The sequence below is a fragment of the Zootoca vivipara genome, chromosome 9 (assembly GCF_965207765.1).
Source record: "Zootoca vivipara chromosome 9, rZooViv2.hap1.1, whole genome shotgun sequence".
In the NCBI taxonomy this organism is placed as follows: Eukaryota; Metazoa; Chordata; class Lepidosauria; order Squamata; family Lacertidae; genus Zootoca; species Zootoca vivipara.
In genome coordinates, this window is record NC_142592.1 from 9,090,315 (window position 1) to 9,114,580 (window position 24,266).

A 24,266-nucleotide genomic window follows, 5' to 3' on the forward strand; every position below is an offset into this window, starting at 1 on the left:
GGGTGGCGCTCACTAAACTGGCAGCAGCTGGTAAGAGGCGACGGTGGCTGCCTAAGCCAACCCGCTCCATTGCCTGGCAGCTATAAGCAACAAGGAACTCCCATTGCGAGTGAGTTAGCTTGCTGCAGGAGGAACAATCGCTGCTCCTCCTCTGCTGGTCCACTTGATTTCTATACAAGGGAAGGTAAATTGCTTCATACATAGCTAGCTTGAAAATGCAGTGGTCTGGCAGAGAGGAGGATGCATCGCTCTGTCTTCCACTTCCTAGAAGGATCCTTTCCTCCTTTAACACTAGCCTGCTAAGTGGGTGACATGCTGTATTTTCATGCTGGCTACAAAATAAACGACTATGCCTTTCTGGCCAGCATGGAGATGCATGATACCAGCCCCTTAGCAGTCTGATATCTTTGGAGTGGTGGTGGTGGCAGTAAGCTAATAAGGCTGAATCGCTGCCGCAGGCCTCCGTGCCTTGTTGTTATTGGAGCATAGTCACAGGAGGAAGGGCGAAAACAAAGCATGAAAATGCAAGCCATTTGCTCCTTCCAGGCCCATGCAGTTTTGCCTCAGCCAGATACACTTGCCCCAAGCCTCGGAGATCTAAGCTGGCCAAGGGACCCTGCTAGGGACCCGGCTGCTTTTTTTATTTGAGTTGAGTAACTTTATTCTAGCAGGACTCCCGCCTTGGGGCCTCCGACCAGCTACGGTCACCCAGATCTGTATTAAATACTCAAGTCTATGTACGCATAGCGGCTTAAAATGCAGTGCGGTCATTTGTCCCTGCTGTCACATTTGCATTTGATGTACGGACCAGAGAGGGGTTTGGGGCACCCATTTCCTGGTTTGAGTCCCCACACCTGCAGCCCCCTCAAACTCCTAGTCGAGGAAGCTGCCGGCATGTGCCATAGCTGCCAAGTCTCCCGTTTTCCCCGGGAAATCCCCGTTTTTCCAGCTGTTCCAGTGTTTTCCAAACTCGAGTCTCCAGCATAGCTGCAAAGTATCCCGTATTCCCCGGAAAACCCCATTTTTCCAGCTGTTCTCAGCCGAAAAAACAGATCTTTTTGTTTTTCCCCGGTTTATTCTGGCGCGGCGGCCATTTTGGAACTGGGCGGAGCATGCTCAGAAGCGACTTTTGATGCTGCTTTGCCCAGTTCCAAAATGGCTGCAGTGCGACTTCTGGCGCAGCGGCCATTTTGGAACTGGGCAAAGCAGCATCAAAAGTCACTTCTGAGCATGCTCCGCCCAGTTCCAAAATGGCGGCAGCGCTACTTCCGGTCTGCTATTTCCGCCCGATCCCTTATTTCTCTGACAGCAACTTGGCAGGTATGGCATGTGTGCAACAGCTGTCGGAAGTGGACGCACCTCAGCTTAACCTTGGCTTGTGTTTTCAAATCAGGGGGAAGCTGGTTTGAGGTCCCTGGCGCCAACTATGTGGGGCAAAGGTTTCTTCACCCCCCAAAAAATATCTGTGGGGAGGCGAAGGAGGTTGAGCATGGAGCTGAGAGTGGCACGTCTTCAGTGGCCAGCTCCACTTCTCTACAAGAGAGGAGGAGCCGCCAGTCACTGAAGCTGCACCCTGTTGGGCTCCACACTCAGCCTCCTCCCAACGATGTGATGTCGCATGCACGCATGATGTCACAAGCACACTGGGCCCCCTCAATCTTGGGCGCAAGTTGGCGCCTCTGCTTGAGGTGCTGTGTACACCGCCTCACTTTCTTCACAAAACAGTAGCCTGAGGTGCATGAAGTCTAAAATCTTTGAAGGCGTTCGCAGAGAAGTCATATTACCAAAATTGATTCTTTACCACAAAAACGCCTTCGGCTTTAAAACGTTTATTGGCGTGCCTGAAACGTTTGTTTGTCCAGGCAGTTAGCTGCCTTCCGTTGCTTGCTTTTCATTTTGTTTTATGGAGAACGGGCTCCGGTTAACTCGCTCAGCAGATCTGCCTCTGAATAGCTTCGAGTGTGGAGTTCTTCTCTATTCCTCTTGCAAACAGTTTGATGAGCTGGCAGTGGACCCTGCAAGATGGAAGAAAAGGGCGGAATAAATGCAGGTGTATTAACTGTGAACTAGGCCAGTCATCAGAAGGAGCAAACCCCTTTGCTATTCTAGGGGAACTGGTTCTTCACAACGGCACCCCAGAGAAAGTCATGGTTGCCTTGTCATATTGGTGGTGAAGAGCTTGTGTTCCCTAGATGAGAGGCAGGGAATAAATGAGCATTGCTGTTGTGGATTCCCCCCCCCCCCCAGAGATATTTAATTATGTCACTTAAAATGTGGCATTATTATGGCTGCTCTTATGAGTACTATTAGTAGAATGTGGAATGTTGCATTATATTTCTTCCGCGGGAATTACAAACCACTTACAGATTTCCGCAGACATACGAAAGAATATAGTAAGAAAACAAATATAAAAGAATATAGTAAGAAAACAAAACATTTTGGCCACAGTCCAGCCAAATTTGGGGGCAGTTCACACAAACGTATGTCAGGACTCATTAACTGAACATCCCCTCAACTAGCCTTTATACTCCTCAAGACATAGGGCCAAACTACGTGTGATGCTAAACATGCAGCTGGGGGTTGCATGTACCGTTTTGAAACAGTAAAAGCAGCTGCTGGGTCCTCTGAATGAGGATAAAGACTGTGAGAAGCGAGCTTTAACTTCCTCCTCCTTCATTGTGGTGCCAATGCATAGCTGCCAAGTCTCCCGTATTCCCCGGGAAACCCCCGTTTTTCTAGCTGTTCCCAGCTGAAAAAACAGATTTTTTTGTTTTCCCCTGGTTTATTCTGGCATGGCGGCCATTTTGGAACTGGGCGGAGCATGCTCAGAAGCGACTTTTGATGCAGCTCTGCCCAGTTCCAAAATGGCTGCAGTGCGACTTCTGGCGTGGTGGCCATTTTGGAACTGGGCAAAGCAGCATCAAAAGTCGCTTCTGAGCATGCTCCGCCCAGTTCCAAAATGGCAGCAGCGCTACTTCCGGTCCGTCCCTTATTTCACCCACAGGAACTTGGCAGGTATGTGCCAATGAACTGCAACTCTGCCTTCCCCCCGACACCGGAAGTTGCTATTCAGCACAGAGGTACTGTAGGTCTGAAAATTCAAGCATTTTCAAGACTTCCCATTCAGGGTGTACGGCTTCGTGTGCACGCCAAATAACAGATTTCTATCTGCTGTGGAGCCATTTTTAATTTTGCAGCTCCCATCGATTAAGAAGCGAGTGAAACTGTTGCAGCTTTTAAAGCACAGGTCCCTTTTTCCCCCGGAAAGGGAGATGCTCACATGACTTTAATTGTTGAACAATCCAGTGTTTCTCCGTCGCAGTTCCAGGTGCTGCTGCGAGGAACGCAACAGCAAGCAGGGTGGTCTCTGCAGAAATGGCCAAAGCGATTCTTCTGCATTTTACTGGTATCGCAGTCACTGTCCTCTAAATGTTTCACTGTGAACTGAAACTTCTTGATCCGATAAACCTCCACAAAGCTGAAGTCAAACTGCAGAGAAGGGAGAAGAGGCAACCTGTGGCGTTTATTGACTTAAAACTCAGCAAACTGCTTCTGTTAGTTCTTGCTATTGCATATTCAAAGCAAGCCAGAGTTCAGTATAAGGAAAGATGCAGGTCACGGATTTCAAATGGCTTCAGCACATCTAAATCTGCATTGGATTCTGACAATTCTGCTCACCCCCATTGTGCAACCCGGACACTGAGGTCCAGCGCCGATGGCCTTCTCGGCGGTTCCCTCACTGCGAGAAGCGAAGTTACAGACCATGATATAGCAATTTGTGAATGTACCTTGCGGGGAGCTGCTCATAAGTCCCCTTTCCTCATTTAGTATGGCCTCAAGCAGAAGGATAGAAGCTTTTGATTCCATAGTTAACCACAGTTAGTGCTGAGTTCAAACCCAGACAAACTACATTGGCTCACAGTACATTTCCGAGCACAATTCAAAGTGTTGGTGCTGACCTGTAAAGCCCTAAACGGCCTCAGTCCAGTATACCTGAACGAGCGTCTCCACCGCCATTGTTCTGCCTGGACACTGAGGTCCAGCGCCAAGGGCCTTCTGGCAGTTCTCTAGCTGCGAGAAGCCAAGTTACAGGGAACCAGGCAGAGGGCCTTCTTGGTAGTGGCTCCTGCCCTGTGGAACACCCTCCCACCAGATGTCAAAGAGAAAAACATCTACCAGACTTTTAGGAGACATCTGAAGGCAGCCCTGTTTAGGGAAGCTTTTAAGGTTTGATGTTTTATTGTATTTTTAAAATTCTATTGGAATGGCTGGGGAAACCCAGCAAAATGGGCGGGGTAGAATATTATTATTATTATTATTATTATTATTATTATTATTATTATTATCCATCAGTGTTCACCTGGGCAACATTGAACCAGCTGGATGTCATTTACAAACAAACTTGGATCTGGGTCCTCCTCAAAAATCCCGTAAGGCAGGTCAGAATTATTCCCATTTTACAGGTGGAAAACTGAGTGTGAAATACTGAGACTTGCCCACACTAAAAGAGAGTGACCCTCGGCAAAGTTAACAGAATGCACATTGCAAAATGTATAGCTGTTTCCTCAATACTTTTGGATTGGTCATTTCCTAGAATGGCTTTTGAGTGGCTCCTATGACATGCTCAGGGAGAGGCACTGTAAACTTTTGTTCCTTGATATTCAATAGGTGCATCTTCACCTATTCTTAGCTATAATGTACGAAATGAATCAAATTGATTCATAACAAAGCATTTATATACCTCCGTTTATTTTAAAAGAATATCAGGATTGTACATAAAACCCAGACAAAGAAAACCATATGGAAAAGTCAACATCGAAAATCAGCAAACTGTGGTGGAAATATGTGTTCTTAATTGTCTGCAGAAGACTGATGGAATAGAAACATTTTCAGCATGATGAGATGCCAGGCAAGTTGAGCTAACATTTCTCAAAGCTTGGTCCTGATCCGCTATCCTCACCGCCAAACCAAATATGACCAACCTACTCTGAGAAGGAAGTGAGGGGATCTTTCCTCCCATCTGGCATTCCCTTCTCCGAGTTTCTAACCCAGCTTTGGACTTTGCGGTGGGGTGGGAACATATCGCCTCCTTTCCTGCAGTCCTGGAGCTGCCTTTAGAAAGTTAAAAGGGGATGTTGCTGCCATCCACTTTGTGGTGAAAGCTGTGGGGGGGGACGCTGTGCCCCCACTTCCACACTACCCATCCCTGAAATGCAGTGTGCTGCTTCCCCTGGCTAGGAACAAATGTCAGCTGCTCACTTAGGGAGAACCAACCCACGAGAACAGTGTATTCGGGGACGCCACTGGGTCAGGTGCTAAACTCGATCTCTAGCCCTGGTGATCTCTGCCACTGAGGATCAAGTCTGTGTCTGCCTGTGGAGACTGCAAGCAAACACTTTACAGGGCTTAGTTTATTGTTCCATACAATATTTTATATTGTTCCATAGATTATAAATCCTGTAAGGTAAAGGACCCCTGGATGGTTAGGTGCAGTTAAAGGCGACTATGGGGTTGTGGCGCTCATCTCGCTTTCAGGCCAAGGGAGACGGCGTTTGTCCACAGAGTTTTCTGGGTCGTGTGGCCAGCATGACTAAACAACTTCTGGTGCAACGGGACACCGTGACGGAAACCAGAGCGCACGAAAACATCGTATACCTTCCTGCCACAGCGATACCTATTTATCTACTTGCACTGGTGTGCTTTCGAACTGCTAGGTTGGCAGGAGCTGGAACAGAGAAATGGGAACTCACAACTGTCATGCAGATTTGAACTGCCAACCTTCCAATCGGCAAGCTCAAGAGGCTCAGTAGTTTAGACCACAGTGCTACCCACGTCCCTATAAATGCTGTATTGGTTTGTGAATCATATAATATGACTTTTGCTGCAATTGGGATGCTCAGCTTATATTTTTTTGTTGCTGCTTTGTTAACAGTGTTTTATATACTGTAATTGTTTTTCTGGTGAATTGTTGATTGCTCTATATGATTGATACTGTGTTTGTGATGTTCGGGAAGGTAAACAGCATTTTCATGCGCTCTGGCACTTGTCACAGTGTCCCATTGCGCCAGAAGCGGTTTAGACCTGCTGGCCACATGACCCAGAAAGCTGTCTGCGGACAAACGCCAGCTCCCTCAGCCTGAAAGTGAGATGAGAGCCGCAACCCAAAAGTCTGATTTGACTGGACTTAACCGTCCAGGAATCCTTTACCTGTGATTTTCTGTTCTTGTTATCTGTTGCTTGTAAACCGCTTTGGGAATGAAAAGCAGTGTAGAAATATAATAAATCAAATAAAAATCAAATCAATAGACCCATCCCTTCAATCAAATCAATAGACCCATCCCTTCAATTGTACAGCTCGGGGGGGGGGGTTCTGTTTCTTGGAGTCTAATGGAACACTGGGAGCCGAGATCATTATTTACAGAGTGCCATAAATGGTGGTGGCACTTTGCAGATTTACGCTAAGTAAAACAAGAACAGGCTCCTGCCCTAAGGAGTATATATCATACCTAAAGTACAGAGCATGGGAGAAACAAATAACTGCCTTATTTATAAGTAGCTGCCTTCCTTCAATGTTATCAACCAGTTTTGAATCTGGCCTTTTTAAAAAGCGGAAACATAATAATAATAATTTTGTGGGAGGGGGTGTGTGGATTCTGAAACTCATTTGTCGGCTGTAGAAAAAGAAAAACCAAGGTGGTTCAATATGCGTCAGTGCAAGGAGAGAAGAACTGTCAGGGCTGGGAGGCTGCAGCAAACATGTACTGTCCAGACAGGGATCTGAGCCAAGGTAGGCGAGCCAAGCAGGTGGGCAGTCAAGCTGGTCCGCAAGCTCAGGCCCCTGAGCCTGAGGAATGAGCAGTTCAGGCCAGATGCTGGATTTCTGACTCCCAGCTAGCATGGCCAAGAATCCGACAACATACAAAGGACCACAGCTTCCTCAGGTAGGACCTGTGACCCCTTTGGCCGCTTGCTCCTTGCTGGGAAAGGTGAATTTCATACGGCAGTGGAAATCTGGCCAGCTCTCTCCTCTGGCCAGCTTCTGCCAATAGTGCAGTCAACATCAATAAAAGCATTTGGCTCCCACCGTCACTACTTTTGAGATTCCTAACGCAGCACAAGAAATTCCACCTGCCAAACTTTCCCCCTTGCCACAGGCCAATTAGCGGCACAGAAATGCAATTCAGGTGAGCAGCTGGCAACTCCACTTTTGCCGGAAAGGGTTTTAACGCCATAGGCATCAACATCCTTGGTGCTTCCCCCCCCACCCCCAAATAAAAAACCCCAACAACCCATAGGCTGCTATTGGAGCTTCTTTCAAATTATGCCCAATCTACATTTGTGTTTTCGTAATGTGAGCATGGATCAGTGTTGAACGTCACCCCCCCCCCATTCCAACACTTTCAGTCTGCCACAGCAGATACACACCTGGTCATCCTGGTTCCTATGCCTGATGAGGTACCTTAGGAAATTGAATCGGGAGCATTTGCGGACCAGAATGAGGTCTGCCGAGCCGTCTGCCAAGTGAGCAGCTGGTGAAAGGCCTTTTGGACTCCGAGGGCAGGCACAACTTATATTTGTGGTGTTGATGGCCAGAAACTTTCCTCTGATGACCTTCCATTCTCCTTCGTCATCCCCTTAAAAACGCAAACAGGTAGATTTAGCATAGAGGCAGTGGGACGGGAGCAACAAACACGATGATTTGGATTTCTAAAGTTGTCTTATGGCATCGCCGATTCTCTTACGTGTGCAACAATAAACCATAGCACATTTTATGACACGTTCTTTCGTTAGCAAGCTACCCATGTTAAAAACACTGCACATTTCCAAATACCGGTTGTCGGAATGCTTTTTATAGCACTTTTATAGCTGTTTGGCACCTGATTTGCTCTCGTTACCTATAGACTGAATTGCTCTAGAAGAAAAGTTACGGGGCCAGAGGCAAGAGAAGGCGGAGCCATTTCTTTCTGGTAGCGGCTTCCCGTTTAAACCGTACCTGCTCTTTCTACAAAAATAAGCTCAAGTTTTTTCAGTAATTAAGAATATATATTTTGCAATGGTCTTTCCTTATTTCTGCATTATGGGTCAATCCAAAAGCTGAATTGTTGCAACATCTTTTTTGCATGGTAAAAAGGGCAACTCTACTTGAATACAGAAGGTCGGTTTTATGATGCTAGAACAACAGGGGTTGTGGGTATCCTCTTCTAGTATGTCTGTGGCTGTACTTTAAAATGAACATGTTGGGTTGCATCCAGACTAAGCTGGATGCCTCGGTAATGGACTGGATGAGAGCCAACAAACTGAAGCTCAATCTAGATAAGACCAAGGCACTGTTAGGGGGTGGTTCCCTAGACCGGATGGGTGGGAGATCGCCTGCTCTGGATGGGGTTACACTTCCTCTGAAGGAGCAGGTTTGTAGCTAGGGGGTACTTGTGGATCCTCTGCTGTCACTCAAGGCTCAGGTGGCCTCAGTGGCCCAGAGGGCCTTCCATCAGCTTTGGCTGGTGGCCCAGCTACGCCCCTATCTGGACAGGGATAGCTTAACTACTGTTGTCTATGCTATACACCGATCCTGGTCCGACTGCACTGCCTACCAATTAGTTTCTGGGCCCAATTCAAAGTGCTGGTTTGGACCTATAAAGCCTTAAATGGCCCAGGACCGCAGTACCTCAAGGACCGCCTCTTTCCATATGAACCTACCCAGACCCTGAGATCTTCTGAGGCCCTCCTTTGTGTGCCCCCTCCTAGAGGGGTTCGGAGGGTGGCACCACGAGAACAGGGCCTTCTCTGCAGTGGCTCCCCATCTGTGGAATGCCCTCCCCTGGGAGATTCACCTGGCGCCTTCATTAAACACCTTTAGGTACCATGCTAAACGTTCCTTTTTAACTGGGCCTTTGGTTGATCTGATTGACATCCTATGCCCTTTAAAAATGTGGCTCTTTTTTGGTGTGTGTGTGTGTTACTGGGTTGTTTTTATTTTGATTATATATATTGTGGTTTTTATGCTGATCTTATTTGTGAACCACCCTAAGACCTCCAGGTATACGGCAGTAAATAAATTCAATAAATAAATAGTAATAATAATCTGCAATTTGCTCCTATAAAAACCAATGGAGCAAGTTAGTCATGACTTCAGTCCTTGATTTCAAACAACTACAACTGGCATCCTAGGTGAAATCATGGGGGAGCCAGGACAACACCCGGCTGACACGGTGTCATTAGAAAACATTCAAGACCATCCGTTTCCCAGAACCCATTCTAAGTTGGACACTTCAGTGGAGATTTGCAAACAAGAAGAAAGAAAAGCACTCACATATGAAATGCAGATTTAGTCTGCAGGGCCCTGTAGCTTCCATCACAACCGCCATCATTCATACCAAACAATCCATAAAGGATGACAAGCAAAAAAGCATCATTTTGAAGAAAGCCGACGTGGTCTGAAAAAAGCCCATCTGAGTCTCTCCTGGGCTTCTGGTTTAATTCAGTTTCTCTAATCATCCAAATTTGCCCTAGCATTTGTGGCTACATCACCCGGTGCATTAAGAGGCCAAATGAACAAATCTGCTAACCATCCGGCTCTGGTCTTCCATACAGTATAAAATTACCTTTAATCTCTCCCCCATTCTTCTTCTGCTCCATCTCCAGCTGTTGTTTACTCTGCTTGCAAATGTGGCACCTGGAGAAGAAGAAGAAGAGTGAGCCTCGTTTTTCCCCTCTGCAGCCTGAACCGGGCATTAATGTTTCATTTCTTTAGCCAGATTGTCTGCAGTATGTCAGGCTGTGTCGTAAGCATCATTTTATATGCCATTTAAATGAGAAGCAAGCTAACCTCTGGAGCAGCATCTGTGAATTCTGCGCCAGGGTTATCTTGAGTTCTGAAGCTACGTTTTCCAATTTTTTGAGATTTTTGTTGGGAGAAATTTATTGCCTCTCTTTGGAATAGTTCTCACGTGCTTCAAAATATCTGAGCTGAAGCCCTGCACTGCTATCCTTTTTCTTAATGGTTCTTTAAAACAAAACAAAACCCGGAAACAGTAGGCAGCCAAAGCATTGCAGGTTCTGAAGAGTTAAAGAAAGCTGTTGACTCTCGTTACTGCTTTTCTCTTGTTGACTTTCACAGTGAACTGACACCGAAAACGATCCGTTGTGCTAGAGGGGCATTTGGATGACCTCAGGGTGTCCCAACCGTGCCGCAGAGCACCCCAATGCTCCTGCTCCTACTGTGGGCAGGGGCTACTGCCAGCAGTAGCCTGCAAAAATAAAACACCTCCCAACAGGGGGTTTTGATGAGAAAAGATGGAGTTGGCCCGCAAGAGATCTTCTGGATCCTGAGCGAGCTCTGCTACCATCATGTGACAGCAACGATCCCAGGAATCGTTGCTGCGAGGAGCAGGCATAGCAAGCAAAAAGACATTTTTTTCTTCCCTCCACCTTCTGCTCTGGCTGGTGTGGGCATCAACATTGTGCATGCAAACATGGGTTGGAGGGAGGTCACATCTCAGAGGCAGATGAGGGGAAAAGCTGGGAAATCATGGGAGAGCCAGGACAACATCCAGCTGACATGGTGTCATTAGAAAACACTCCAGACCCACCATCTCCCAGAACCTGGCAAGCCTTAAATGTAGGAGAGCAAAGAACTTGAAGACAGAGGCCACGTAGCAGCACTCATAGAAGTGATGAATGAGGAAGTGGGAGAGATGGGGGGGGTGGAGATTCACTTGGGACAATGTCATTATCTAAGAGGCTGGGTTCTATAGCCTTTCTCTGTAAATAATGAAATAAAAAAGGATGGTAAGAAACCTTTCCTTGTCTTTATACAGCGGTACCTTGGTTCTCAAACGCCTTGGTTCTCAAACAACTTGGAACCCAAACACTGCAAACCTGAAAGTAAGTGTTCTGGTTTGTGAACTTTTTTCGGAAGCCAAACATGCTCTGTTTTGAGTGCGACGCTTCCAATTTGAGTGCCACACTTCCGTTTTGAGTGTTACGCTGAGATCTGTCTGTTTTTGCTGTTTATTTTGTGTTTTTGTTTTTGTGACTGTGTGGAACCCAGTTGTGGAACCCAGTTGATTGATTGTGTGACTGCAGTATATTGTTTATTGCTTTCATTTTATGGCTCAATGGTATCGTTAGATAGTATAATTCATGTTAAATTGCTGTTTTAGGGTTTTTTTCAAAGTCTGGAATGGATTAATCCATTTTGCATTACTTTCTACAGGAAAGCGCGCCTTGGTTTTGGAACGCTTTGGTTTTGGAACGGACTTCCGGAAGGGATGAAGTTTGAGAACCAAGGTACCACTGTACTTTCTCGGGCAACCAGCTGGGAGCCACTGACAGCATCCTGACAACGCAGTGCAGTGACCTGGGAGTCAGAGGTGATAAAAACAACAACACCCGGGCGCAATGTAGTTTAGCCTACCCACTTCTGCAGGGCTTCTTATCTCTTGGAGACCCCACGGCGTGTGATGCTGGTAGAAGGGATATTGTTCCCTCGTAGTAATGATGAGAGAGAAAGGTCTTGAAACCTGGGGGGGGGGGGAGAGATTAAGAAACGATTATGTCTTATAAATCAACACAAATTATTTCTGTCCGTTCTCTTGCAGAACTGCACGGAGACACTTGCTTTGCCATCTTCTTATTGATTTTTTAAAAAAAACATCCCAAGCTTGTTGCTTCCTTCTCCCGCCGTTTAGCTCATATGCAGTTGTATATTTAAGCATTAGCCTGGCAGCTTTAGGAGGTGATGGCACAGCATGCAGAGGTTGGCAGAGCAAGGGTGGCACCTTCTGTCTCCCATGAGGTGGGAGCCCCCGTGCCCACCTCCATCATTCTGCCTGGACACTGAGGTCCAGCACCGAGGGCCTTCTGGCAGTTCCCTCTTTGCGAGAAGCCAAGTTGCAGGGAACTAGGCGGAGGGCCTTCTCGGTGGCGGCGCCTGCCCTGTGGAACGCCCTCCCAACAGATGTCAAAGAGGAAAAAAACTACCAGACTTTTAGAAGACACCTGAAGGCAGCCCTGTTCAGGGAGGCTTTTAATGTTTAATAGATTGTTGTGTTTTATTTTTCTGCTGGAAGCCGCCCAGAGTGGCTGGGGAAACCCAGCCAGATGGGCGGGGTATAAATAAAATATTATTATTATTATTATTATTATTATTATTATTATTATTATTATTATTAGTGGGCTGCTAACGGATGGCTGAACCCCTCTGCCTTTCCTTTGCCAGCCCTCAGGAGGTCCGTAAACATTTTTGCAGGCTGGTAACATTCACGGCCTTCTTATAACGAGGCTGGCTCCGTAACGGTTGTCCTTGGAGGAAAATATTGGCAACTTGGTTCTCTGCAGGTTCATACTGAAGGACGGAGAACGAAATACGAAACGTTACCTGAGAGGTCGTATCTGACGGGTCCCATCCAACGCTTCCCCTCGCTGTCTTTTAATATATCACCGTAAAAACCATACCCCAAGAGGGAGACAAAGTACTTCAGTAACGTGTCGTGGTGATGCACTGAAGAGACATCAAGAGGCTGAGTGTCGCCTGTCGACAAGACACAATTCAGATTATAAGGGAGTTCTGCAATTGTGTTAGTCTGCAAATACAGCACTGAGGCAAAAGGTAGAGGACCCCTGGACGGCTAACTCCAGTCAAATTTGACTATGGGGTTGCGGCGCTCATCACGCTTTCAGGCTGAGGGAGCCAGAGTTTGTCTGCAGCCCGATTTTTGGGTCATGTGGCCAGCAGGACTAAACCGCTTCTGGTGCATGGAGCACCGTGACGGGAGCCGGAGGGCATAGAAACACCGTTTACCTTCCCGCTACTGCGGTACCTATTTATTTACTCACGTTGGTATGATTTTGAACTGCTGGGTCGGCAGAAACTGGGACAGAGCAACAGAAATTTACAGGATTCGAACCGCTGACCTTACAATTGGCAAGCCCAAGAGGCTCAGTGGTTTAGACCACATCGCCACCCGCGTCCCCAAATCAAGCACTGAATTGAGAGATAAAGAGAGTGTTTGCTGCACGACACTTTGGGTCTGTGAGAGTGGTGGAGAACAACTGCTCCGTGGAACTAATTTGGCCATTTGGGGGCAAACCACACTCAGCCTGCCAATCACCTGTCGCCATATGAACATCAGGCACGGGAAAGTTAAAATTATAGCTAACAGCTATGCCGAAAAGGTTTCTACATTTTACCAACACGTTAAGGCAGGACACCCCACAAAATGCATGTGCCAGAAACCGACTGTCTGGCAGAGCAATATTACATAACATGTATTTGTGCCATCATGGCACCAATGAAATGGTCTCTGACGTGCACCCAGTCTGGGAGGGGGAAACGCATAACTGGGAAATACAGAAACAGCGTAAAATTGGTGGGCATGCCCCTGGAAACGCCACCAAGGGCACAAAATCCGTAGGCGAGGACTTACCCACAATGATATGCAAGGCTGAAGTTACTGGATCATTGATGCCAACCGTTGAATAGCAAATGCAGTCCGTTGAACCTGGAAAAGGAATTTTACAGCATGGTGAAGACACATTAAAAAAACAGCCATTCCTTTCCCCCTCCACCAAACCCACGATCATCTTCTTGTCCATATGAATTGGCTCACTTCCTTGAGTTATCTAGAGCTGTGCAATCTTGAAGCGCCAAGGTTCTGTGCTCTCTACTTGCATTGTGTGCTTTGTATGAGTGAGTCAAAGGATGAGAGAGAGGAAGGAACTACCTTAGGGTGGTAAATAGTTTTGCTTAGCTGCCTGCGGTGCTCTGGGTGATCAGGCAGGGATATATTTTGAAGCCTTCTTTTCCTTTTAGGCTATGAGTGAGCACTGTAAGCAAGCTGGCAACTCTTTTTGCAGTCCAGTAACCTTTCTGAGTTTTCCTGCAGAGCATCTATACCCATTTCCAGCCCGGTGATTCTAACTTACTGACAGGGACCTTCTAAACCTGCTGTGTGAATCCAAATCTGTACAACGTACTGTGACTTAGGGCAGCTTCCTTTTGGACGCTCTCCTACAAAAGCCTTGCTTTTTAAAAAAAGAAAAGTATTAACTAATTAATAAATGTTACATTCCCCCGCCATCTTTCCTCCAAGGAGCTCAAGGTGGCCTGCATGATTTCCCCTCTCCCAAATTCTCTACACAACCACCTTGCAGGCTTTTTAATTGAACTTTGTGATTTTACAGTTGTAACGCTTTTTTTTTTTTAGTCTTTCTTATTGCGTTGGATCTCTTATACACTGCTAGGAGTCGACTGGGATGAAGTGGTTTACAAATTGTTGAAATAAATAGCTAATCCAGTGAGCTTCATGGCTGATTGGGGTATCTGAATTCTGGTCTCCTAGATTCTAGGCCAATGCTCTAACCACTACTTCACACTGTCTCTCAATACTTGTACCTGTAAATCTTGCACGGCAGTATAACAGAGAAAAGCAAATGACAGAAATACTGAACGCTTAAAACGTGCCGGAACAGGGCTTGACATTCCAGGATAAGTCTTGACCAGCACAGAATAGACTGGAAGTATTACTTCCCGTGATGATGTTTCTTTTAATGCAGCCTAAGATCGCATTCGCTTTTTTAGCAGATGCTTTACACTGCTGGCTCGTGTTCAGTTTCACAGCCAGTCAGGACCCCTAGATCCTTTTCAAACGAGTCAGGCCTCCTCCATCTTTTGTTTCTGTTCAGCTTTGCAAGGAAGTGCAATACATCTGTGTCCGTTGACTTTCACCTTGTTGGCCTGCCTAGCATTCCAGATTTGAATCTGTTTTCTATGGTGTTTGCTATTGGTATCAGCTTCCAGTTATGTGCAAATTTGCAGCACCCTTTCTACATCTGCATCCAGGTCATTTGTAAACCTGTTAAATAGCACAGGCCCCAGAACTGAGCCCTGGAATTCCTGAAAACAGACGTATATCCCCCCCGCTTCTCAAACATATACTAAGGAAAGCTAACTGCTCCATTTAGGCAACATGTCAACGTTCGCTAGCGACTATCTGAACTGTCAGACACTTTGGTTTCCCCCTCTTGGGGCTGTCAGCTTCCACATGTGAACGTCGACATGTGCTGAATATCCAAAATGTGGGGAAGCAGGATGGAATTGCTTAGGGTACGGTAATGGCCCTGGGACAGCCGAATGTAGAGTTTTCTTCCTTTTCATCCAGCAGACAGGAGAGACATTTCCTTCCCTCGCCTCTCTCGCAAACCATTTTATGCAGTTTGACAGGACGGAGTCGTGGTGTTTGCTTTCTCCTAGTCCATTTGATAACTCAGGCAGGAGGGTCAACGCAATGTTTCGAGAGAGGTGCAGAGGGAGATTGATCTGTTGTTACAGAGCTGCGGTGGAAATCCTTTTGTCAAGCTGATGCTGTTTGTCCAGGGCAGAACAAAAGAATTAGGCTTAGTGCGTGCTTAAGCAAAATTTTGATTTGTCAGGCAGGTAGGTGGAATGAACACAGCTAAATGAAGGGAAAAGACAGGAACCGTTTGAGCCGCTCTTTACAGAGCAGACCAGTGAATTCATACCAATGAAATCTCTGCAAGTTAATGAACATCAAGTTTATATCAAGCAGATATTTCTGACCTGGGGAGATACATCCATGACATTTTGAGTCCGAAAGCCAAGGTAATATCAAGCAGATATTTCTGACCCGGGGAGATACACTTAAGACTCCGAAAGCCCACCCAAAAAATCCTGATTCAATTGGGTTGAATTTTTGATTGCGGCACTTCTCTCCATCTAATAAAAAGCTGGGAATCATAATAGGACTTCCAAGCAACAGAAGTGTGTTTTTAAGGCAGAACACAAGGAAATCAATCCATTGGGGAAAGAGTCATTCTGGAAACCAGACTGAAAATTCAGAATGTAACTTAGTGCAAATAAGATAAAATAATGTAAAATTAATAACAGCCTTGTTAGCTTAGAAGCCCTACCTTCTCATCCTGGGTGTATGGGGACTACAGAAGTTATTCCTTTTTGAGACCCTCCTCACTGCACAGCCGACCAATATAAGGAAGGACACCCCCCCCAAAAAAAATGTGGGGAATGGTGGCCGGGAGAGGGCAGCCCCTGAAACTGTGGAAGTCCCTCCCCATAGAGGCACAACTGGCATATTTGTTCTGTAGTGTTTGCTGCATGCCGAAAGCACACCTCCAGCCTTTGACAGGGGCTGATGGGAGCCGGACTCTGAAACGCCTGGAGGCCACCGGCTTGGAGAAGGCTGGACTACTGCATTAGTGACTAGAGGGGCTGCCCTTGGAGATGGTTCGGGAACTGCAGTTAGTCCAAAATACAACCACAAAGCTGTGCTCTGCCAACTGTGCTGGCTCCCAGGTCATTTCAAGTCTTCAAAAGTTGTTTGGGGGCTTTAAGGACCTTCATGGTTTGGGGATGCCAGACTTTTCTCCTCGCACGCCTGCCCATGCAGTAAGACTTACAACAGAGGTCCTTCACTGGGTGTCTAAGGTGTGGCAGGTATCTGTGCCACGAGTGAAGACCTTTTAAGAATAAAGGAGAATAATAAATCCCAGCTTTTAGACTCTATGTCATGGGTAGGCAAACTAAGGCCTGGGGGCCGGATCCAGCCCAATCGCTTTCTAAATCCAACCCATGGATGGTCCAGGAATCAACATGTTTTTACATGAATAGAATGTGTCCTTTTATTTAAAATGCATCTCTGGGTTATTTGTGGGGCCTGCCTGGTGTTTCTACATGAGTAGAATGTGTCCTTTTATTTAAAATGCATCTCTGGGTTATTTGTGGGGCCTGCCTGGTGTTTTTACATGAGTAGAATGTGTCCTTTTATTTAAAATGCATCTCTGGGTTATTTGTGGGGCATAGGAATTTGTTCTTTTTTTTTCTTTTCAAAATATAGTCCGGCCCCCCACAAGGTCTGAGGGACAGTGGACCGGCCCCTGCTGAAAAAGTTTGCTGACCCCTGCTCTGTGTTAAAGTTGCCTTTCTCCCGCTTCACATTTGCTCTTACAACTGAAGGCAAGCCTGTTTGGGGTAGTTTTTAATGTCTGATGTTTTATTGTGTTTTTAATATTCTGTTGGGAGCTGCCCAGAGTGGCTGGGGAAATCCAGCCAGATGGGCGGGGTATAAATAAATAAATATTATTATTATTATTATTATTATTATTATTATTATTATTATTATTATTATTACTTCTGCTGCCTGTGTTTTAATGCTTTTGTCTTAATTTGTTTAGCACCATTTTAAACATTTTGTCAGTTCCCCTGGGAACCTGTTGAAAGGCAAAGTATAAATCATGTCCATAACCAAATAAAAATAAAGAGATTAGAGGATACTTCCCAATTTAAAAGGAAAGCGATAGATTGAGGGCTCATGGGGCAGGTGTGAAGTCCAAACTATTCCTAGCAAAATCCACCAAGATGTGTTCTTTATTTAGACTAAATCCTGATGTGTCCATAGCTCTCTAAATGCTGTAGAATTGGCTAGGAACACACATTCAGGCAAACCTGAAAAGCTTGCCTTTACAAATAAATAAAAGGACTAGGGCTTGTTCCAGTGAGAATAGACAGTCCTGGAAAACACATGTCAAGGGTACTAACAGCCCACAAACAACAAACAAAGAGACAATGTTAAATCTTTACAAAAGACAAAACGACCTGAATCTAAAACATAGCCCAAACGCTATAAATCTGCTAAAGCAATGTAGAATAAATGCAGGGTGGTAATCCTGCGCTGTCCTTTTTGCTATAAGCTCCCTGAACTATGGAGGGACAGCGATGGAAAACTGGGGTGCTGTTCCTGAACATAGGGTTCCAGGCTCCTTTAAATAAGGTCCTTCTGGGGTAAAACTGGCTGGCCCAAGAGAAAGGGGGAAGAATGCTGGTGATAATTGGGTGGCAACACGAGAACGGGGCCTTCTCTGCAGTGGCTCCCCGTTTGTGGAATGCTCTCCCCAGGAAAGTTCGCCTGGCTCCTTCATTATACATCTTTCGGTGCCAGGCAAAAACGTTCCTTTTTAACCAGGCCTTTGGTTGATCTGATTTACATCTTATGCCCTTTAAAAATGTTTTGTGTGTGTGTGTGTGTGTGTGTGTGTGTGTGTTTTGGTGGGGGGCTATTGGGTTGTTGTTTTTATTTTTATTATGTATTTTGTGGGTTTGTATCTTGATTTTATTCTGTGAACCGCCCTGAGACCCCCGTGTATAGGGCGGTATATAAATTAATATAATAATAATAATAATAATAATAATAATAATAATAATAATAATAATAATAGAAGGCTCAATTATCTCACAAACTCTGTGTCCTTGAAATCTTAATATGCCATAACAGTTGGGGCTGATGGCACATCCAGCCATGTAGAACAGGCATCCCCAAACTTCGGCCCTCCAGATGTTTTGGACTACAATCCCCATCATCCCTGACCACTGGTCCTGTTAACTAGGGATCATGGGAGTTGTAGGCCAAAACATCTGGAGGGCCACAGTTTGGGGATGCCTGATGTAGAATGATCGCATGGAAAAGAAACAAGCAGGATGATATCTGCATGTTGCAGTCTCTGACCTCTATATCCCTCCATTATCTGTGAAGAGAGCCATTCATGGGTTTGGCTAAACGCACAGAGGTTGGGGTGATGCGAGATCTGGCAACTGGTTGCGATTCTGTCGTTTCCCTTCATGTGCTCCTTTTTGCACAGAAACAGACAACCTCGAAATACCAGCAGCCGATTTGTGCCCACGTTTGTGGTTCTAGGCTAGGTTCCTTGCCGCACAACCTGGGGGGCTGACGAAACATGTCATAAATCACAACCGCAATATAATGACGTATGGCGAAAGTGAGCCGTCGTTTTGCAATTCTTACCAGCCGGGATTATGCCAATCCTGATATTGCACTGGACTAATGGTGCTTTGGGGTTATTTTGATCTATGCCAGAATCCTTCTGCGTCCTTCCAATCAAACCATGCATCACTTCATTGAACATGCCGTCCCCACCAACACAAACAACACTGCCGGGAAATACACAAATTAAGATGCACGCTCACGGCAAACGAAGGAATAAACAAATATGTCAAACACTCCCAACACAATAGAAATGGTTCACTTTATCAAGGAAGAAGCAAAAAAGAAAAAGAAAAACCTCCCTTATCAAGTTCTTCAGGCTGGTTCACTGTGTGTCTGGAATTAATCCATTCAAAATGTAATTTCAGATCACAGAACAGTTGTAAACCTGTTTGGGGGCGGGGGAGGGGGCAGAGTTGGGGCTAATTGTAAAATAATTCTCCCCTAGTTTCTGCTGTTCCTTTGCGAGTACTCACAGACATCAGTTGAAAACAAAACAGTAAACACAAGGCAGACATAAACATGGAATACTGTTCCTCTTCCAAATTACAGGTATTTCACCTAATGAGTTACCATTCATAGTCTCAACAAACACCACTGCTTCTTATCATCTTACAGCTGGGCTGCTGTTCTGAAGATTTTACCATGGACAGCAAGACTTTGTGCATAGCTGCCAAGTTCCGGATTGAAAAATCCGGGGACCAGCAGCAGCGCGGCACCGGAAGTCGCTTCTGCGCATGTCCGGAAGTGCATAGAAGCGACTTCCGGAGCCGCTCTGCCCATTTCCAAAATGCCCGCAGCGCCAGAAGTCGCTTCTACGCACTTCCGGACATGCGTAGAAGCGACTTCTGATGCCAGCGCTGCCCGATTTCCGGAGCTGCTTTCCAGGGGATTTACGGGATATAAATCCATTCGGGAGACCAGCGGGAAACGTAAGAAAATACGGGGGTTTCCCGGGAAAAACGGGGTACTTGGCAGCTATGGAGTTTGTGAGCAACTGAATATTCCTTTCTGCGATCCCCCAGGTGCACAAATGGCTGGGAGATCATTTAAATGACCCAACCACATTGGCAGGGACTAATCCTGTGGATATTTCCAACCAAATTCCTCGCCAGTTGGTACTGCAAGATACAGTGGTACCTTGGTCCTCAAATGCCTTGGTTCTCAAACGCCTTGGTTCCCAAATGCCCCAAACCCGAAAGTAAGTGTTCTGGTTTACGGACATTTTTCAGAAGCCAAACGTCTCATGCAGCTGTTGGCTATTGTTCCTGTGGCGCCTGCACCAATCAGAAGCTGCACCTTGGTTTTCAAACATTTCGGAAGTCAAATGGACTTCCGGAAAGGATTAAGTTTGGCGCTTTTGTTTTTGCCATTTATTTTGCATTTTTGTTTTTGAGGCTTTTTCGGTTAATTTGTTTTTGTGGCTGTGTGGAACCCAGTTCAGCTACTGGGTTCAGCTATTGATTGTGTGACTGCGGAAATGGATAAAAGCCCCCCATCCAAACAATGATTATCATCAGTGCAGGTAAGAATTAATATTTTTTAATCATCTACAATACTGTCTTATTTATTTTATAGTACAGTACATTGATTATTGCTTTCATTTTATGGATCAATGGTCTCATTAGATTCACGTTAAATTGCTGTTTTAGGGGTCTGGAACGGATTAATCCATTTTGTATTACTTTCTATGGGAAAGCGTGCCTTGGTTTTGGAACGCTTTGGTTTTAGAACGGACTTCTGGAATGGATTGAGAACCAAGGTACCACTTTACCAGCTTTCTGCAATGGGGAAGTCTTCATTTGGGAAAGTTTTCAAGGAACGCTGAGCTGCCGGGTTGATCCCCATTCAGGTGATGTTTAAACGCACAGCAGAAACTAGCGTTAATTCATTAGAGGTGGCTGAATTCTCCTAAGGTTCAATAGCTGGCTGTAATATGTCCCAGAGACAGACAGAAAGCTCCACATGTCACATTTGGACAACAGGAAACCCATCATCTCATCTAGCTCTGCATTTGCTGCCTCATCATCTGCTGTGAGATATCTGCTGTATTTGAAAAGATAAATTGAAACACATTTTTTCCCCTACCACAACTGCATTATCTCGAGCATCCGCTGCTCAAAGTTAACACCTCCTCTCCAAAGCTCTCTCTTATGTTAGCGAGACCAGAGGGACAAAGACAGCAACTGGAAATGATGCGGGATTGGTATAGAACGGTGGTAATTTGTCTGCTTGTAACCGCCAGCCAATCTGTCTATAACAACTAGAGCGTCCATATATTCTGAGCCTCAGGAATGATCCAGGATGCCTGTCCCCTCCTACAACCATTTCCATGCCCGGCGTAATTGGAATCTCAATACTATTTGACTCGGCGTTGTAGTAATTAGGGGAGGATTGATGCACAAGGAATTGTGACTTGGTAAGAAGGCCTTGCATTAGCCGGGCACCTGGGGGTTTAATTAATCTCCGCCTTAGCGGCCAAGGCAGAAGCAGCGAATTAGCATTCCTATTCCAGGGTGCCCATAATCCCGAGATCTGTGCATGCGTTGTAGGATTCAGGGGGAGGGGGGAGGGAAAGAGAGCTGGGAATGCAGCCAACGCTTTTCCATCGCCAGCGACAGACAAGCCCTGCTATATGCATGGACCAGTTCTGTTGGATTATAGCCTGTATGCGCAGAAATAGGAGAGCAGAAGGGAAATTAGCTGGCTTGGGGATATCTCTCCTCCCCCCCCCCAATCTTCCTCCCAAAGGGCAATTAGAATTGGCTAAACTTTCTGAGAATATACCAGTGAGGATTATAAACATGCACAATGATAAATAAATGTGCTACGCCGTCGATAAAAGGGCATCATTAGGCATTACGAAGCTTTCCCAGAAGATTTATGGGCCGAGAGGAACTTCTGTTTCACTGGGCATGAATTAAGGCATCGCCGTTTCTCATACGTCTCCTAAATTACCAGAAAGCAAAGGCAACGAGCATTTGAGCAGCAGGCTCTGCAATCTGGAAAACGAGCCACCGTAGCTGCTAGAGGACCATGAAAATCTGGGTACTGGGCTTTTGGGTCTCGTCTACCCACATATTATCTGAAACCAAAGCGGCGGATTGGTCAACAGATGTGAAATATATTGGCATTATTTTCAGCTCTCCTACGCCACTAGAGAAAAATGCAAGATGTGCCAAAGCCCGCTCAGCAGTACAACACCCCAATGGTTTCAAAACATCACGGGGACATCTCCGTCTCCTAAGACTACAATACTAAGCAGGCTCTCTTTGGTATTTGTTTATGAATCGATAGGGACTGCAGCCTCCGCAAGTGCCCGGGAATTAAGGTCAGAAAGAGAGGCGCTAAATCGGGTGGCTGAAGCAAGCTCCTCGCAGCAATCTGCACACTAAAGGGGATTCCCAAATTATTGGGCAGTCATTCCAGTTGTCTATTAAGCAGGGCACATGCAGACTGTGTACTTTATCTAAAAAAACAGATTAATGTAAGAGAGAAAGAGAGAACTTACCCATCGTATTTCTCTAGATTAACTTCGAGCAAGTTATCCCTAGCATGATTAGCGTGTTCAGTGACTGAGGAGGGAGGGGGGGGGAGAAAAGGAACAAACAGCTTTAAAACATTATATTAAAAAGAGGATCATATGTGTGCATAAATGGTTAAGGAAGGGAGAAAACTACTGGTTTATGACCATTTTGGTTCCTGACACTTATTGTTGTTGCAGCTGCCCGAGGGAGAAAGCAGCCTAGGCTACTGTAAGGCGGCAGGATGGTGATAAACCATATCATACAGTATTTGACCAAGCTGCAGCTCCACCCATTATTATGTAGGGTGTCATCCAGGCCTAGCCCATCTATTTTACGTACTGTAACTCTGCTAACATTTTTATTGATTACAATTTGGTAATCATTCGCTGCAATTGCTGAGAGTGAATTCCTGTTCTAATAACCTGCTGATATTTTGAGAGTTCATCTTACGCTGCATTATTACATTCTTATGGGTTATTTATTGCTTTAGTCAATACAAGTTCATTTAAAATGCAGGGGGTTTTTTGTGATCAGATTGCGTGATCTTGGTTGCATGCTCTGTTGTTTCTTCTGCCTGCAAACTGCCTTGTGTATGGCAATATAGAAAGCCATTATGGAATGCAGATATGGCTCATTCATGAAACAGGGCAGGGCTGCAGTAGACTCGTCTCCACGGGCAAACTGCAACCACAGTGTACACTGCCACAATTGTGGCATGCCAGATGATGCTGGGTTTATGAACCCAGATTACCAGGAATGAGGAACCCAGTGGTGGACTCCCATCAGCCCCAGCCAGCGTTCCCAATGATTCAAGGATGATGGGAAACGTATTTCCCTCCTTTGGAGAGCCACAGCTTCTTCACTTCTTGCTTGTATGACAGCATACCCTCTGACGAAAATAGGGACATCCTATTCCATAATGATAGGGAGGCGGGTGGCGCTGTGGTGTAAACCACTGAGCCTTGGGCTTGCCAATCGGAAGGTCGGCGGTTTGAATCCCCGCGACGGGGTGAGCTCCCGTTGCTCGGTCCCTGCTCCTGCCCACCTAGCAGTTCGAAAGCACGTCAAAGTGCAAGTAGATAAATAGGTACCGCTCTGGCAGGAAGGTAAACGGCGTTTTTGTGCGCTGCTCTGGTTCGCCAGAAGCGGCTTTGTCATGCTGGCCACATGACTCCCTCGGCCATTAAAGCGAGATGAGCGCCGCATCCCCAGAGTTGTCCACGAATGGACCTAACGGACTAATGGACCCTTTACCTTTATTCCATAATGATACCGTATTGACCAGAATATAAGCTGCACTCTCAAATAAACTGCACCTTTAAAATTCAAGGGTGGCTCAGGGGAGGCTTGGGAGCGGCCGGCGGGCTGGGCACTGTTGCCCCACACTGCTTCCTGGGCGGGCGAGGGCTCTCTCGCAAGGCCACGAATATAAGCCGCACTTTAACTTGGGTTGGAATTATATCCAGCCCAATACAGTAATTTTGATATTTATACCCCACACATCTTACTGGGTTGCCCCAGCCCCTCTGGGCAGCTTCCAACATGTATATAAAAAAATCATAAAACATTAAAAAAAAACCTTCGCTATACAGGATTGCCTTCAGACGGCTCGGGGTCCGGATAACTCCATACCCTCCAACATTTAGCCAATGAAAATAGGGACTTCCTAAGGAAAAGTGGGAAATTCTGGGATCAAATCAGAAACTGAGACGGCTTCTCTAAATCAGGGACGTCCCTGGAAAATGGGGACACTTGGAGGGTCTGTGATAGAGCCTGGCCTGCAGAAATTTCACCAGATTTCTGCCAGCCCCAGGGCCTCAAATGCTGTTTTTTATTCCCAGCTAGCAAATGCTTCCCTTTGGGGCAATCACCCAAGTTTCCTATGGAAAAAAATGGACCCTTATTCCAGCAAAAGAAGCAAGTGCAT

General features: G+C 45.9%; 1 protein-coding gene across 2 annotated transcripts in view; it reads right to left on the bottom strand.

Moving 5' to 3' along the window:
* Positions 1-1,813: 1,813 nt before the first annotated feature.
* The window catches only part of CERK (ceramide kinase), a 36,771-nt gene continuing 14,318 nt past the window's right edge, over positions 1,814-24,266 (bottom strand). For both annotated transcript variants that reach the window (XM_035127927.3, XM_035127926.3), the window contains 9 exons: positions 22,324-22,387; positions 18,834-18,979; positions 13,428-13,502; positions 12,380-12,532; positions 11,417-11,522; positions 9,603-9,673; positions 7,426-7,634; positions 3,281-3,489; positions 1,814-2,015 (listed from right to left, as the gene is read on the bottom strand). In XM_035127927.3, the coding sequence (XP_034983818.1) occupies positions 1,931-2,015; positions 3,281-3,489; positions 7,426-7,634; positions 9,603-9,673; positions 11,417-11,522; positions 12,380-12,532; positions 13,428-13,502; positions 18,834-18,979; positions 22,324-22,387 (1,118 nt within the window). In that variant the 3' untranslated portion in view covers positions 1,814-1,930. The remainder of the gene's footprint in view (positions 2,016-3,280; positions 3,490-7,425; positions 7,635-9,602; positions 9,674-11,416; positions 11,523-12,379; positions 12,533-13,427; positions 13,503-18,833; positions 18,980-22,323; positions 22,388-24,266) is intronic.